The sequence below is a fragment of the Zalophus californianus genome, chromosome 17, assembly GCF_009762305.2.
Source record: "Zalophus californianus isolate mZalCal1 chromosome 17, mZalCal1.pri.v2, whole genome shotgun sequence".
NCBI classification, from domain to species: domain Eukaryota; kingdom Metazoa; phylum Chordata; class Mammalia; order Carnivora; family Otariidae; genus Zalophus; species Zalophus californianus.
This window is the reverse complement of record NC_045611.1, coordinates 48,668,749-48,686,253: the sequence shown is the minus strand read 5'-3', so window position 1 is coordinate 48,686,253 and position 17,505 is coordinate 48,668,749. Positions and strand designations below refer to the sequence as shown.

General features: G+C 45.6%; 1 protein-coding gene across 8 annotated transcripts; it reads right to left on the bottom strand.

Moving 5' to 3' along the window:
• Positions 1 to 9,576: 9,576 nt before the first annotated feature.
• Positions 9,577 to 13,286, bottom strand: TEX101 (testis expressed 101). 8 transcript variants are annotated; one of them, XM_027619446.1, is made up of 6 exons: positions 13,268 to 13,286; positions 12,034 to 12,135; positions 11,775 to 11,918; positions 11,461 to 11,643; positions 10,116 to 10,244; positions 9,577 to 9,956 (listed from the first exon to the last, which is right to left on the bottom strand). In XM_027619446.1, the coding sequence occupies exons 2-6, from the start codon at positions 12,095 to 12,097 to the stop codon at positions 9,745 to 9,747; spliced, it is 732 nt and encodes a 243-aa protein (XP_027475247.1). In that variant the 5' UTR covers positions 12,098 to 12,135; positions 13,268 to 13,286; the 3' UTR covers positions 9,577 to 9,744. The 8 variants fall into 8 exon arrangements, with proteins under 8 accessions (XP_027475247.1, XP_027475241.1, XP_027475243.1 ...); XM_027619440.1 differs by lacking the exon at positions 13,268 to 13,286 and adding an exon at positions 12,722 to 12,841; XM_027619442.1 differs by lacking the exon at positions 13,268 to 13,286 and adding an exon at positions 12,749 to 12,837.
• Between the last annotated feature and the right edge of the window lie 4,219 nt (positions 13,287 to 17,505).

Genomic DNA, 17,505 nt, shown 5'->3' with positions numbered 1-17,505 from the left:
AACACTGCATTGAAAGTTTGTCCTGAACAAAGTTTGCTCATTTCTATTTCCTTACCTTGTTTGTAAAGCTGCCAAAGTAACTTACTGTTTTTGCATTTCTTGGGTTCCTAGGAAGAGAAATTGAACATTATTTCCGGTCTCCCAGCACACTGGGATGATTTACCGGTAATGCCATTGTCTAAGGGCCTGGATCCATTGGCGGCCCTCACCCCAGAGGCACTGTTCACAGACGCTGCCCCTCGGTGCATCATTTACATAGACTGCTGTGCTAGGACCCTACCTCTCTTCCCTTAGGATAATTTTTTTTTTTTTTTAAATCAAGATTGTCTTTCCTAATTATCCCATTTGGACCTAACACCTAAGTTTGAACCCTGGAGGAATAGCGCGGTGGCGGAGGGCACTGTATGGAAAACAATAGTGACCAAAGTCATAGAATGAATAGTTACTGGGCACCTGTTCTGTTCCAGGCACTGTTTTAGTCACTGGGGCTATAGGAGGGAACAGAACAGACAGAAATCCCTGCTCTTGTGGGACTTATTTTTCTAAGGAGGGAGACAAGACTATAAACAAGTATGACATATGATGGTGCTAAGTACAGGAGAGAAAAAAGGTGGGGAAGAGGGAGTGCCTCGGTGGGGAGGGGATGGCTGCAGTTGTAATAGGGGCAGTCAGAGAGGGTTTCATTGAGAAGGGGACTTTTGTGTAAAGACCTGAAAGAGGTGGCACCCTAGATCAGAAGGAACGGTAAGTGCAAATGTCCTGAGGTGGGAGCGTGCCTGGTGCATTGGTAAAACCAGAAGGAGGCCAGTGTGACTGGACTGACCCAAAGGATGTGTCTTAGGAGATGAGGTCAGAGAGATCAAGGAGTGGGACAGAGAGTGTAGGACCTTGTAGACCACTGTAAGAACTTTGACTTTGTGAGTGCGATGGAGAGTCATTGCAAGGTTTTGCGAAGAGCTTTTAGACTTATTTTTAAAAAGAATCATTCTGGCTGCTGTGTTGAGAACAGAATGGGGATCAGGGAGGGCAAAGGCTGAAGCATCGAACCATTGGCTATTGCAGGAATCAAGGTGGGAAACGGTGGTATTTGGACAGGGAAGTGGCAGTGCAGGTAATAAGAAATGGTCAGATTCTAGAGGAATTTTGAATATATGTAGGATGTGCTAATGGATTGGATATAATAGCATAAGAGAGGAAGAGAGGATGATTAAGCGTAACTCCAATGTTGTGGTCTGAGTAGCACACTTCAAAAAAAAACCTTTTATTATGGGCAACTTCAAACATGTACATAAGTAGACAAAAATAAGTGTAGGAAACCCCAGGTAACTACCAACCTACCAACAAGCTTCAAAAATTATCACCTTATGGTCAATTTCATTTTTTTCTATGCCCCACCCATTCTCTGTCCCATACTATATTGAAGCAAATCTCAGTCTTACTTGCATTTTAATCCATCAGGGGGCGCCTGGGTGGCTCAGTTGGTTCAGCAACTGCCTTTGGCTCAGGTCATCATCTGGGCGGGGGAGGGGGGTCCTGGGATCTCCCCTGCTCAGCGGGGAGTCTGCTTCTTCCTCTCTCTCTGCCCCTCCGCTCTCCCTCCGCTCGATTCTCTCTTTCTCAAATAAATAAATAAAATCTTCTAAAAATATGTAAATCCTTCAGTATATTTCTTCAAGGAGATAAGCCTCCCCTTTTCTTACTAAACATGACACAAAAAAATTTATTATACCTGTTAATAGTTGACTCTCTAACAGAGACCACCAGAATCTCAGCGGTACCACAAAAGGGAAAATCAAGGATACCAAGAAACTGGCCAGGATTAGGCAAGGATTGTGACACAATGGTTTAGGATTGGTGACCACAACAAAATGATAAGCAAGCTGTTGTCTGGTAAGTGAGCTTTTACAGATTTTTCTTCTAGGCAAGACTTTCTTTCTTTCTTTCTTTTTTTTAAAGATTTTATTTATTTGACAGAGAGAGACACAGCAAGAGAGGGAACACAGCAGGCGGAGTGGGAGAGGGAGAAGCAGGCTTCCCGCGGAGAAGGGGGCCCAATGCGGGGCTCGATCCCAGGACCCTGGGATCATGACCCAGGCTGAAGGTAGCCGCTTAACCGACTGAGCCACCAAGGCGTCCCTAGAATATTCTATATCTTGACCTAGGACCCTGGGATCATGACCTGAGCCCAAGGCAGATGCCTAACCACTGAGCCACCCAGGCACCCCTAGGCAAGACCTTCTTGGAACAAACCATCGCCATGTTGAAATCATATGGTTTCAGTTCTTATGTCAAATAGAATTTAAAATACCTATTACGGTTAAATAGCCAGGCGATCAATAGATTTCCTTTCTTGTCTCATAAAAATATTTTTCCTGGTTTTTCAAGTCAACTTCCAAGTGAGGTCCACACACTGCATTTGGTTTTGTGTTTTTAAGTCTCTTTTAAGTTATAGCTTCACCTCTTTTTTTTTTCTCTAAACATAATTTTTGACAAAGCCAGGTCATACAGAGTTCCCACAGCCTGGATTTTGCTGATTGTATACATGTAGTGTCATTTAACATGTTCCTTTGCCCCAAGAATTCCCTTTAATTTGGTAGTTAGAACTGCTGATCTAAGTTTAAAAAAAAAACATGGCAAACAGTGGGAAGATGGAAGAATTGGAAGCACCAGGAATCTGTCTCTCCATCTAGACTACAGTTGCTTTTGCAGAATCTGTCTGATACAACTATTTTGGAACTCTGGTGTCTGTTGAAGGCTTTCAATTTCCAAGGGAAGGCTTGGATGGTAAATTGTAGTTAATTTTGGTTCTTTTTTTTTTTTAAGATTTTATTTATTTTGAGAGAGAGGGTGAGAATGAAAGAGAAAGAGAGCACGAACAGGGCGAGGGCAGGGGCAAATGGAGAGGGAGAAGCAAACTCCCTGCTGAGCAGGGAGCCTGATGTGGGGCTTGATCCCAGGACCCTGGGATCATGACCTGAGCTGAAGGCAGACACTTAGCCAACTGAGCCAGCCAGATGCCCCTGATTTTGGTTTTTAACATAGTAGCAGCTAGCCATCCACCAACCCCAGCCACGTGACAGGCTGTCATTGCATGTGTTCCAGGAGCAACTTGCATGCAGCTGTGGGAGCCCATGTGGGCAATAAGGACTCTGTTCTCCAGATACTGGGGATCTGTGCTCTGATTGCTGATTGCTGCTTCTGATCACAGAGGTGCAGACAAAGAGGTGGGCAGTCATGGTTATTGTACCTCCCTCTTTGTCGCAAGCCCCTTTCTCTCCAGCTGAAGTAACTTCCAGGGGATGTGAAGGGTTGGCACCTTTTCTCCTCCCTTCACTTTTGCTTTTTCCCCTTTCAGAGCTAGACACTAAAGACTAGGATATTCAAAAAATAACCACATATACAGGGAATATTAGAGAGTGACTGCGCATGCCCAAGGAAAGCCTCAGAAAAGACCTAAGAAGACCTTAAGTTTGGGGCACCTAGGTGGCTCAGTCAGTTAAACATCCAACTCTTGATCTCAGCTCAGGTGTTGATCTCAGGATCATGAGTTCAAGCCCCGCATTGGGCTCCATGCTGGGTGTGGAGCCTACTTAAAAAAGAAGAAGGAGAAGACTAAGTTTATACCTCAGGCTGATCCTCAGCACAGAGATAGTCTACAACAATAAAAATAACAATAATGATGATAAATAAAAACAATAAAATCAATGAACCCTCAGAAAGGGTTGATCTGTTGTCCAGAGTTACCACATTATTAGATTCAAATGGTGAACAAAAGAATCACAAAGCATACAAAGAAACAGGAAAATGTGACATTCAAAGAAGAAAAAAAAAAAAACCCAACGGAAACCGTCTCCAAAAAAGACCATGGGGTGCCTGGGTGGCTCAGTCGTTGAGTCTGCCTTTGGCTCAGGTCATGATCCCAGGATCCTGGAGCCCCACGTTGGGCTCCCTGCTCAGTGGGGAATCTGCTTCTCCCTCTCCCTCTGCCCCTTCCCCCCTGCTCATGCTTGCTATCTCTCTCAAATGAATAAGATAAAATCTTAAAAAAAAAAAACCTAATGGCAGATATGTTAAAGATTTTAAAATAGCTATCTTAAAGATGTTCAAGGAATTAAAGGAAGATGTGGAGGAAATCAAGAAGACAGTGTGTGTGAACAAAATGGAAATATCAATAAAGAGATAGAAAACCTAAAAAGAAACCAGAAAGAAATTCTGTAGTTGAAAAGTACAATAATTGAAATGAAAAATTCAGTAGAGGGATTCAAAGACAGATTTGAGCAGGCAGAAGAAAGAATCAGTGAACTTGAGTGTAGGACAATGGAATATTTTGAGTCTGAGACGGGGAAAATAAAAGTTAGAGAAAAGCAAACAGAACCTTAGAGACTTGTGGGATGCCATCAAGTGAACCAGTACTCAAGTGTGGGAGTCCCAAAAGGAGGAGAGACAGAGAAAGGAGGAGTGAGAATATTTGAAGAAATATTGGTGGACATTTGGGTTGTTTCCAAATTTGATGGAAGACATGAATATAAACATCCAGGAAGCTCAACAAACTCCAAATAAAATGGACTTAAAGAGACTCATACTGAGACACATTATAACCAAACTTTCAGAAGCCAAAGAGAAAATCTTGACAGCAGCAAGAGAAGCAAATCATCACATACAAAGGAACCTTGGTAAGATTACCAGCAGATTTCTCATCAGGAACTTCGGAGACCAGAAGACAGAGGACCAATATATTCAAAGTGTTAAAAGAAAGAAACTGTCCACCAAGAATCCTATATCCAGAAAAACTGTTCTTCAAAAGTGAGGGAGAAATTAAGACATTCCCAGATAAACAAAAGCTGAGGGGGTTTGTGACCACCAGACTTGCCCCGCAAGAAATGCTCAAGGGAGTTTTGCGAAGTGAAATGAAAGGACACTAGACAGTAACTCAAAGCCATATGAAGAAATAAAGATCTCAATAAAGGAAAATACATGAGCAATTATTTTTTAAGATTTTATTTATTTATTTATTTATTTATTTATTTATTTATTTATTTAAGAGCGAGAGTGCAAGTGCCTGCAAGCCCAGGCAGGGACAGGGGGTAGGTAGAGGGACAAAGGTTGTTATATGTATCAATATTTCATTCCTTTCTTCTTTACTGAGTATTATTGCATTAGAGAGATATATTATTATCTATTCTTTCTCTGTTGATGAGCATTTGAGTTGTTTTCAGTTTGGGGCTCTTATAAATAAAACTATTATGAACATTTGTATAAAAATCTTTGTATGGACATATGCTTTTGGTTTTTTTGGGTGGGGAGTGGTAGTACTTTGGAAAGGAAAGGCTGAATCCTGTGGAAGGGTATGTTTAATTTTTAAAGAAACTTCCTAAGATTGGGAACAAAGCAAAATGTCCATTCTCGCTACTTTTATTCATTATACTAGAAATCCTAACCGGTACAATAAGAACAGAAAAAGAAATAAGGGGCGCCTGGGTGGCTCAGATGGTTAACTGTCTGCCTTCAGCTCAGATCATGATCCCAGGGTCCTGGGATCAAGCCCAACATCAGGCTCCTGCCTCAGCAGGGAGCCTGCTTCTCCCTCTCTGTCTGCCTCTCCCCCTGCTCATGCTCTCTCTTTCTGTCTGTATTTCTGTGTCTCAGATGAATAAGTAAAATCTTAAAAAAGAAAAGAAAAGAAATAAAAGGCCTACGTATTGGAAAGGAAAAAACAAAACTGTCACTATTTGCAGATGACATGATTGTTTAGAAAAATTCCATGGAATCTACAAAAATTCCATGGAATCTACAAAAAACTGCTAGAACTAATAAATGAATTTAGAAGGTTGTAGTATATAGGTCAACATGCAAAAATCAATTGCATTTATTCTATATACTAGCAATGAAAAATTGAAAACTGAAATTTTAAAAGTACTATTTACAATAGTTCAAAAAGGTGAAATGAATATGAATCTAATGATATATCAGTACCTATAGCCTGAAAACTTATGAAACTAGGATTCTCATACATTGCTGGTGGTAATAAAAAAATTACACAAGCACTCTGAAAAACAGTTTCTCCATTTCTTGTAAAGTTAAACAAACTCTTGCCTTATGACCCAGCAATCTTATTCCTAAGTATTTATCTTGGAGATAAAATTATATGTTTATCAAAAAACCTGTACAATAAATGTTTACAGCAGTTTAATTCGTTACTGCCCCAAACTAGAAACAACCCGAACATCTTCAATGGCTTCATGGATAAACTGGAGTATGTCCATACAATGGAATGATATTTGTCCCTAAAAAGCAATTAACTGTCAGTACACATACAACATGGATGAATCTCAGAGGCACGAATAGTGAGTGACAGTAGCTGGTCTCAAAGGTTCCATACCGTGTGGTTCCATTTCTATGCCATTTTCAAACAGGCGAATGCATAGTGATAGAGAACAGATCCGTGGTTGTCTACGACCGGGATGAGGGGAGGATGGGGCTACAAAGGAGTAGAATGAGGGAGTTTTGGGGTGAATGAACTTTTGTATTTTGATTGTGGTATTAACTTCTACAAGTGATTTTGTTGTGAAAGAAATTTTTTTTTTTAACATAGTGCTGTGGTTTAATAAGTGTTGACCATGCAAAGAATAGGTCTGCCGTTTTGCTTATCCATTCCCTTAGTAATGGCTATTTAAGTCACCTCCAGCTCTTCACCAGAAACATACAGTGGGATTATATAAATTGTATTCCTAAAGTTCTGCACATAGAGCAAGAAACAGATTTAATGCCCAATAAATTATTACTTTAGTTAACATTAAATAATAGTAAAACAACTTAAACAACTGGTTTCCTAGCTCCTGATCAAAACTGACCTCCTACTCTGACATCACTGCCCCAAACCAGGATTTGTTCACATGGCCACTATAACACTATTAAGGAAATAGGGAGATGGATCTTCAAATTCTTGCCTTTTTTCAGTGCCCGTCCTTCCTAAACTTCCGCCTCTTTTCTTCTCTACCCTCTAGAAACTCACTGCTTTTGTCCTCCACGTTAACATCAAGTTTAAGGTAATTGGCTGCAGTTGGTGGTAGTCAGTTTAGTTGTTGGAGAGGAGTGTGTATGTGTTTAGGGGAAATTTGGTTCACTTCAATAAGCAGTTCTGGAAGAAACCATAGCATCAGTTTGCTGGTCACATCTTATGGGTGCTCTTGGAAAGCTGTTGGAAACAAGGCCTGTGCCTGACGTGCTGTTACCTTGTCAGGAGAGTTGATACGTTGTGTGGGCAACAGAAAAATACTGAAGTAAGATGGCTGAATGTGCTGGGGCTCTGTGGAGGGAGATCGTGGGTGTCAGAGAAGTCAGGAAAGGTCTGCTAGAATTGGCAGTGAGATGTCCAGTGGGGCTGTCATGGAGAGGTAGGTGGGAATGGGAGATGGAATTTCAGGGAGGGAAGAACGTGAACCAGAGCCCTGGAGAGAGCAGTATGGGTGAGGACAGAGGTTAAGTCCAGGCAGATGAATGAATAGGTGCATGGCAGGATTATATTTCGTTTTAACTGTTGTCTCCCCACTCTCCAATTCTTTATACCACTTCTTTTGCTCCTTGTCCCTCAGTTAGTAGGGCCATTATCGAGAAATGCAAAGAGCCAGAAATATCTTAATGTTCAGCCTTGAAGTTTCAAAATAGTCTTATGTAAAGTGAGACAGAGACAATAATTCTGAAGGCCTAACTTTTGATTTGATAGACCTGGAATTTTCAAGTTCCTTGAAAGGCCTTATGGCACGATTGTTGCAAAACCATAGATTTGAGAAGAATGTGTGATAGTGGTCTGTGTAAGGTGGATGATAACTCCCAACGGCTAGGCCCCATCTCTTCCCTAGTACCTAGGGAGGAAGCAGTTCCCTGTACAATGATCTTTTCTCCAGATCTTGGGGGAATTTCATCAGCTATATGGGATGCCTCTACAACCCAGAGTCCTGAAGCATTGCAGTGGGACTTGAGAGCTGTTGGAAGAGGCCCTGAAGTAGCTGAGAGAGGAATGGCAGAGCTGAGAGGGCCCATGTGGATGACCATCAGTGCCCAGACAGGGTTGGAGGTTCCCAGTGGATGCCAGCAGGAATGGAAGCCAAGTACCAGGCATCAGCAGGAATGTGGACATGAGCAGCAGAGAGGCAAAAACGAGACAGTCACCTCCTTCCCACCAGTCCTGTAGCCAAGCCCTGGGCAAGGAGAGTAGAAAGGGAGAAAGCCCTGAGGTGGCTGAGTTTATTCAAACTAGTTAAGTTTCTGCCTACCACTGGGTCAGATGAGGGATTGTTACAACCAAAGTATCATAAAAATAAGCAATATATTAAAATACTTTTATATTATATATATTATGTATATATTTTTGTAAATATATTATTATATTTGAGTTTGCGGCCTGAGAAATTTGCCCGTGCCGCTGAAGTTCGTTGGCATACGATACATATAGTTTTTAAAATACCAAAACAATCCACAAAATTTCCAAATTTTGGAAAATTGTATCATTCTTCCATTCACTCAGGGATTTCTCTTGTAACTCTCTTCAGTGCCATCAGAAAGCCATTCTCCTATGGGAAATATCTAGTTGGCTTGTTTTTGTTTTTGCCCTAGATGGCATTTACCAGTCATGGTTCTGAATGCTTATTATTTCAGAAACTTATATGCCCCCTCTTAAATTCAAATTTGATTTGTTGTGCTTTCACCTGCAAACTGACATGATGGGAAACTGGATGCCTAGGGACAAAGATAAAGTATTAGCTGGAGTGCGTCTTTAACTCAAAGAGTTGATTTAGAACCAGAACACTTTCTAGAAAGAACTTGGATAGACAAACTCCCCTGTCCTTTGTCCTTTGTAGGAGTCAGTAGTTTTCATTAAGTCTTCTTCCACCCCTGGTGCAGTTAGCTATGTCAGTTAAACCACAATAAAACTATTTAAATAAAATAATAAACGTCTATTCCCCCTTATCCTCTCCCCACCTTTTACTTTTTCCTATGTGGCTCCTGTATCATTGGAGTCTTTTATAATAAGATGGGTTTTATGTGTTCTTGCATAATAAGCAGGAGAAACCAAAAACAAATCTTCCCCCCAAGAGTCCCAGGCCCCAGTTTTCATACCCTGCTGAGCCCCAGCTGCCTCTTATGTCCACTGAAGATGAATGAAGTAAGCAGCAGAGAAGGAAAGGAATGATGTAAAGGGGCAAGAGACAGGACATAGGAGATGGGGTCTGTTTTAACAGAAGAAGTTGGAGTCTGATTTTTCAAAATCTGCCATACCTCCCAGGGAAATATTAGAACAAAACAGCCAACTGTGGCCTTAAGGTTGGGCTCAGAGTGCTCTGAAGGAGGCTAATACTGATCTCTTGCCCAGCTATCAAGAGAAAGTGACCCATTAGAGTGAAAGGAAAACCAGACTTTAGGTCCAAGTATCAAAGTTCTGGTCTTGCTTTGCCCGTAGCTATGTCAGTGTGAGACACTCAAATTTTCCAGATCTCTGTTTCCTGCAAAATGTGTGGGTTGGAGACAATGAATTTTAAGGGCCCTTTCAGCACTAAAATTCCACTTCTAGTCTTGGGTTATACACCAATCACAGCAGAAACTTTATTAGAAACATAAAATACATCTACAGGAACTCTCTCTGTTCTTCAGCTCTCCACTTGCTCCTCAACTTGTTGATGACCAGCAGTCAGGAAGGGTGTCCTGCAGTCCAGGACAAAAAGCACCTCCTCAGGAACAATGGACAGGTTACTGCAGTAACATCAGCAGCACTAGCTCTAACCTCCAAACCGAAACAGGACGCCAGGTGGCCCCATTTTCAGTCTTTCGGGGTTGAGGGAGAGACTGATATGGACAGATTTCCTCCACCCACATGGGCCCTACTGTAAAGATCCCAGACATCAGCCTGCAACCAATTATGGATGTACAGCCTTTGACTTCCAAAAATGAGCTGATGCCTCCTATGGAACAAGAAAGGATGGGGAGATACATGGATGTTTTAGGAAATCAGAGAGGAATCAGTCCTTCCTCATTCCCCAAACCCCGAGTGTCAGAACCTCTTGGGGTCCACCCAGATGTCTGGTTTTCCAGCCTCTGAAACCACCAGATGTTCAGTTTACCTCCAGTGATGTGAAGTCTTCCTTGGTAGCACTGAATTGTATCATTGGGACAGGGAAGAGAAGGAGCATTCAAACAGTTCCCCAAAGCCACACAGGTTGGGCAGTGGAGGCGTGGTGACATACTGGGAGCTAGAGGGAGAAACAGAGGGCAATTAGGGTATATCCTGCCTCTGGACTTGTCTCTTCTTGCTTCCCTCTCTTCCCCAAGTCTTTGCCCCCACAGTCAAGGCCTATCACTGCAACCTCACCATGCCTCTCCAACTGATTCTCTTTGCTATCAGAACCCATCCAACATGACTTTCAAACTGTGTGCTTAGGTGTGAAGACAGAGATGAAAAGGACACAGTTCCTGCCACTGAGATCACCATCTAGAAGAAGGACATGCCAGTAATTATGGTACATCTCAGTAGGCACTATGTCCAAGGTATAATGGCAAAGGAATGGAGGGGTATCTAACCATCTGGGAGAATTTGCTAACTATTTTCACAGAGTGGACACCTGAGTTGAGGTGGAGGGTGAATAGAGGTTAGCTGAGTGAAAATGGGAGTTGGGGTGGGTAGCAAAGTAAACAGCAAGGACAAAGGCTGGGAGGTGTGAGCAGTGTGGTGGATTTCCAGGACTGTGAGACACTGCAGTGTTGGTATTCAGTTGGTAGGCACAGATAGGGGTGGACCGTTTTTTTTTTAATTTTTTTATTGTTATGTTAATCACCATATATTACATCATTAGTTTTTGATGTAGTGTTCCATGATTCATTGTGCATAACACCCAGTGCTCCATGCAGAACGTGCCCTCTTTAATACCCATCACCAGGCTAACCCATCCCCCTACCCTCCTCCCCTCTAGAACCCTCAGTTTGTTTTTCAGATGGACTGTTTTTTGTATGGCCAGCATCCATTCTGATTGGCCAGTACCATATCTATTGTTAAGTATTTTGACTACTGGCCCCAGCTGAAACACAACAAACAAGGAAGAAAGAGAAGGAAGTGAGCTGGAAAGTTAGGCAGGGCCAGATTGCCATAGAGCCTGGCCAGATCAGGGAAGCAGTAACTGCCAGACTGATGATGCCACACCATCCTGCTTGGAAACCTCCACTGACACTTTATTGCTTAATCAACACAAAACCCAACTTAACACCTCAGCCTTCATTGACAGCCCAGTGCTCTGAGCAGTGTTTAGACCCCAAGGTAACAATTTAGAAAAAGGCAGGCAAAAGCTCTGAGGTTCTTTTGTGTATGGCCCCACTGGGCCGGAGCCAAGTAAGAACACAGAGAAGGAAGACCCGCCATCTTTTCAGGGGTTTACCTGATTTCTCTCAGTGCCCATGTCTTACCTCCCCACGTACCTTGGGTCTCTTCCTCCTTCCACAGCTCCAGTAAGTTCTGCCTGCTGTTGCATAAGGACTCCTCACAGTAGCTGCTGTACGAGACTGTGATTATGCCTGGGGGTGGGGAGTGCTGGACATACATTATCGCCTGTGTCCCATCTGCGACGCAGCCCTTAGTGCCCAAAACTGCTGTCTTGGCCCCTGTTCGGAGACAGGAGGGAAAGACAGGGGATGGTGGGCCTATGGTTTGGCCCCAGGGGAGGGGGAACAGCCCTGCCCACAACATACTCACCCTTCCCCCCACCTGACCCAACTGCCCTTTCTCACTTTACCTGCTTTAATCATCAGAAGGGATTCCTGGCACAATGACTCACTGTCACAAGTCTCAACTTTCTCTGTGGTCCAATTAAACCTCTTCCTTGGGTCCTTTTCTACACTCACCGATATGCCCTTGTGACAGTACAGATTTTGCTTCACTGGGGAGGAAATGAGATCGCGGTTAAGCACCTGCCCGCCCCGCCGCCAGTCCTCCTTCCCCAGAGGTGCCTCCTCCCTGAACCAGCTCCCCCCCCTGAGACCCCCCGTCCTTACAGGCCAAGGAGGGCGCCCCGAGGAGGACGAGGAACAGCAAACCCTGGACACGACGGGGTCCCATGGCGCCTTTCAGAGCGGCTTGGAGGAGCGGCTAAGGATCTGCGATTTGAGAGAGAAGAGGGGGCTGTTCGGCCTCACACAACGAGGCCGCATCGACCTTCTGGCAAGTACTGTCACTGCGGGGCGCAGCCGGCGCGACAGAAGACTGAGGCCGCCACTGTCGGGGTGGCCCTGGCTAGCCTGCGAGTGGGAGCACATTAGCACGTTTACTGTGCCTCAGCTTCCACAGCTGCAACCCTCCGACCCAAACCCCTATTCTCCGACGACAGAGTTCAACGACCGGTACCCTCCGGCCTCGGGGTCGCGGGTGTGGCCCAGACGCCCCTTCGGCCTCAGGCTCAGGAGGCCTGGTTCAAGCCTACGTTCTCCCACGCCCCGGGATTCTCGGCCCACCAGGCCCCAGGCCCCCCAGAACTCGGAATTCTGAGATCCCAGTCCTGTTCTACCGAGGGATCCAGGGCTTTGGGTTCCAGCCGCCATTTCCCCCAGGATTCTGAGCCCCCCAGCCTCCATCCCGCTCAGACCCAGGAGTCCTGCCCCCCCCCCCCCACCCGTCCTCTTTCCTCAGGACCTAGGAATCTGGGTCCCCAGCCCTCCTTTTCTCTTTAAGGGACGCAAATTCCACCTGGCTTTCAGATAACCTCACAAGAACCTCACGGTGCCGAAGGAACGGCCTGGAACGCCCCTCTCGGTCCACTCAGCCTCGGCTTCGTCTCTGAGAGACACGGAAGGCGGGGCCAGCTTCACCCAACAGGTCACTCGAAGCCCCATTGGTCAATGTGAGAGCATCTGATGCGCTTATTGGATGAACCCAAAGGAACGCCGCACCCCATTGGCCCTGGAGAAGCCCATTCCTGCCAGGCTAAGAAGGCACGCATGCGCAGAATGGCGAGTGGCGAGCATGCTGGGGTTGCGGGGAGGTCGCTGTGTTTGCAGCGCTCAGTGAGCAAAGCAGGGTGGGCGGTGCGTCCTCAAACGGCCTCCCTGATCACTTTCTCTCATTGGGCGGTGGAGCCTCTGCTTCTCCAGCCAGGCTAGGAGGTCACAGCCTTGGCTATCCTCCACTGAACTACTCTCCCTGCCCAAATCGCCTCCCGTGTTCCCAGCCTGGGCCCTGCCCCAGCACCCGCCGGATGGCCATAGTCCCTGGGAGGCAGCTTGGCCTTGTCACCTTCCCTCGCGGCGGTTCCTGGCCGGCCCGGGCGTCTCCCTCTGATCGCGTCACAGCACCGGCCCCCTCCGTGCCTTCTGGAAGGCTGAATAGAGAAATACCGGCTTCAGAGTCATTTCCAGCCCCCCTGACTGTGCGCATGAGCAGTGACTGTGAGGGCACAGGTTGCCGCTGTAGCTCACCCACGTGGCCGTGCCACCACCACCGAGTAGACGTGGCTTTCATTTAGATTTCTTGTTCGTGGCTGAAAATTCTATTTCATTTATATGTAAGCTGTCCAGATCTATATGTAACATGAAGCAAAGGGGTCCTTGGTGTACTCTCAGACTTGATGCTGTTTCTGTGAGTGCTATGGTGTAAATGAATATTTTTAATAGAGAAAATACCACAATTAGAACTTTAAAAAAACTAGGGAGAGTTAATATAAATATAAGAGAAAGCCATTTAGCTAGATCAGGAAGAATATCATGGCCTTTTAGAATCCACCAAAAATGTTTTCAAAGATGAAATAACCCAAGACAAAAGAGTTACAATTAGGTTATACTGTAGCCCCCAATTATTTCATGTTTTAACATTCCAAACACTAAGAATCGGCATGTGATTCCTGGAGGGGATGAGAAATATTTAGGTGTCAGATGCCTTTGCATCTTGGGGCTATAGGACAGGGTGCGTTGGGATCATTAGGAGGCAGGAAAGGATGAAGCACCTTACAAAAGGGCCATGGCCAATCCCATCCTTGCCCCAGCAACCTGCCCAGGGCAGTGCCCACAGATTTCAGGGGAGGAGGTCTCTCTGTATGATGGAAGAGTGAGCATGGCTGATTCTGTCCTCACTGTCTGGCTGGCATATTCTGGAAGCTTTGGCAGTTCTTAGAATAACCGAAGGGACTGTCTTGATTGATGCCCTTTAAGAAGGAACAGACTTACAGGACAGACGGTTTTTAGTGCTCACTGTGGTTTTGGCACCTGCTCCAGGAGCAAAGTAAGAGAAAAGATAGTAAGAAATTCACTTCAAATACTGGGTCCCTGATGCCTGGTCCCCAGTTCTCTCATCTCTCAGGAATCAGTGGGTCCATGTTCCCAGCCCCCTCCTCCCTCAGACCCAGGAGTCCAGGTCCCCAGCCCCCACCTCCCTCAGACTCAGGAGTGCAGGCCCCCAGCCCTTTCCTCCCTCAGACCCAGGAATCAGGCCCCTGGTTCTCTCCTCCCTCTGACTCAGGGGTCCAGGTCCCAGCCTACTGTCATCTGGACCCAGCAATCCAAGTCACTACCCCCCTCAAGTCTCAGCATCCAAACATAAAATAAAGTACCCTTTGTGTACTTTCAGAATTGGTAGTATTCCTAGAAGTTAAGCTATAAATGAATATTTATTTTGAATAGAGAAAATGCCTCAGTCAGAATGGTGTTAGTAAAAGTTCTTAATTTTACATAAAAATATATTAAAAACTTTCAATTGGGGACAGTTAATATTAAGTATAATTATTAATATATTATTAACAAAAACATTAAGGTTAGTATAAATATGAAGAGGTAGTTCTGGTCCCAAGGACCCTGTCCCTTAGGCCCTGGGACCCTCCCTTATCCCTTCCCGTCTCTTTGACTAGCACTTGCCCTGCCTCCAGGCCTGACGCCACGGCTGGCTTCTAGCTCCTGTAGTGAAGATCATCCTAAATTGACTCTTGGCCTGTGGATTTGTTTTCTGGGGCTGCCATTACTAAGTACCACAGCCTGGGAGGCTTACACAACAGAAAGGTATTATCATCACACTTCTGGAGGCTGGAAGCCCAAAGTCAAGGTGTGGGCAGGGTTGGTTCCTTCTGAGGGCTGGGAGGGAAGGACCTCTCCCAGACCTCTCTCCTTGGCTTGTGGATGGCTGTCTTCTCCCTGAGTCTTCATATCCTCTGCCCTCTATGTGTGTTCGTGTGCAGATTTTTCCCTTTGAGTAAGGACACCAGTCATACGGGATCGGGTCCCACCTTAATGACCTCATCTTCATTTGATTACCTCTGTAAAGACCTTATCTCCAAATAAGGTCACTTTCTGAGGTACTGGGGGTCAGGAATTTGGAAGGGGGGGAGACACAATTCAAGCCATCATATATTGAGAGAGGTGTGTGTTGCAGTTGAAATGGTGAGTACAGAATAGTGTACTCATACGCTCCACTCGCCAAGCAGCCAGGCACCCCCCGCTCAAGTGGTATTTAAAAAAATATTTCACTTTCCAGTTGTTCATTGCTAATATCTGGAAATATTTAAGAATATGTAGTATAGAATAATATAGAATATTTGAATTTTATTAGCTTGGGTATAGACTTCACTCTAGGGCTGGTTTAGCCCTGCACCTAAGGTATGATTTTTCTAGGGTCTCTACTGAATGTCCTGTGTCTTTAACAAGGTCTCTCAGCCCTGGTTTCTTGGAATTTGAATGTTTTCCCTTTCAGAGGGGGCTTTGGACATTGTTCCACATACAGCTCCCAGGAAGGTTTTTTAAAGTTTGTACCAGAATTCCCAAGCTTAGATGAGGGGCTTTTTTTTTTTTTCCTTTTCTATTCTAAAGTAAATCACCTGTATGTATCTGCTTGCTTGACCCTAGTCAGGGAGGGAGCATGGCATTTTTATTTGCCATGTGTGTTTTTAATTCATTTTTGGCATTGTAAAGATGGCCCCAACCCACTTCTCTATAAAGTAACACAAAAGCAGGCATTCAGAGTTAGTGTGCGTTTAAAACTGTATTCACTGATGTAAACAAAGTAATAGTAAGTCTTTCTTTAGGTTCAGTTTTTTATCTTTTATTTTAATTTTTTTTAAAGATTGCATTTATTAGAGAGAGAGCGCGCGCACCAGGGAGGGTGGGAGGCAGATGGAGAGGGAGAAGCAGATTTCCCGCTGTGCGTGGAGCCTGACATGGGGCTCAATCCCACGACCCTGAGATCATGACCTGAATGGAAATCAAGAGTCAGACGCTTAACTGACTGAGCCACCCGGGCGCCCCACTGGATGTACTTTTCAAGTGTGGGGGGGGATACGTGGGGCTTGATGGATGCCTCCAGGCCCTGGTGGACACCGTGAGGATCGTGTCCTGCTGGATGGACTGCCCCCACCTCTCCTCTCTGGCCTCTCGCACAAGCTGGGACCAAGCCGAACCCGTCCCTGCGCCCCCCTCAGCGCCTTAACTGCACACATAATTCCAGCATTCACTTCCGGTCTTCACACAGGCTCAGCCTGCACACGTCTCCTTCTATTAAAGGTCTTTCCCGCCACGTGGGTGCTGCCGCAAGAATCATGAGAGTCACTGTTGAATCTTTGGTCCCCCCCTGCCCCACGTGGAATCTGTCACCCAAAGCTCTCCAGGTCCCCCACCTGCCCCGACATTTCTCCTGTTTCTCTACCAGTTTCTCCTCCACCGCGACCACGAGTCCAAATTGTCATTTCCTACGTGAACCTGGCGGGTCTAACCAGCCTTGCAGGGCGTGAGGTTCCTACTGTTGCTGTGACAAACTACCACAACCGCAGTGGCTTCACACAACACAATTTGTTAATGCTAGAGTTTTGTAGCTCAGAAGCCTGACACAGAGCCACAGGGATCGCCCAAGACAATCTCCCCATTTAAAGGCCAGCCTAGTAACAACCTTAATTCCCCGTTGCCTTGTCCAGTCACGTATTCACAGGCTCTGGGGAGCAGGGTGTGGACATCCTGGGGGGTCACTCTTCTGCCTATGACAGCTTCCACTGTCTCCTCTCTCTGGGGCCTTCTCTGGGCGGCAAGCAGAGCGATGCCACCAGAATAACGTCATGTAAATAGATCATGTCGCTTCTGGAAAACAGGTCCGTCAAACAACGAATAAATAGTCCCTTTAGACACGTCCGACTGCACTTCGAAAAAGACACAGGGTCCCTCATGTGGCCCCCCAAAGCCCTGCATGATGGGCCCCCGGGCTTCAGGGACACTGGCTGCTCCAGGTTTGAGGGGAGGTGGGTGTGAGTAGGGAGGCTGGGTCCCCCTGTCCTTTCGTTCCTGGGGGTAGATCCCCTTTCTTGCAATTGTGTGGTGGGGTCATGAAGACTCAAACCTTCCCTGTAGCGCTTTACCTCTGTAAAGACCTCATTTGAATGATGAGCCGAAAGAGCCAGAACTCGGCCAGCTGCACATTTCCAGGCGGCCCCAGGGGAGATGCCCCACTGGGTGGTTGCTGCACGCACACCCTCTCCCCTCCATGGTCTCTCTTGAGCCAGGGTCCTT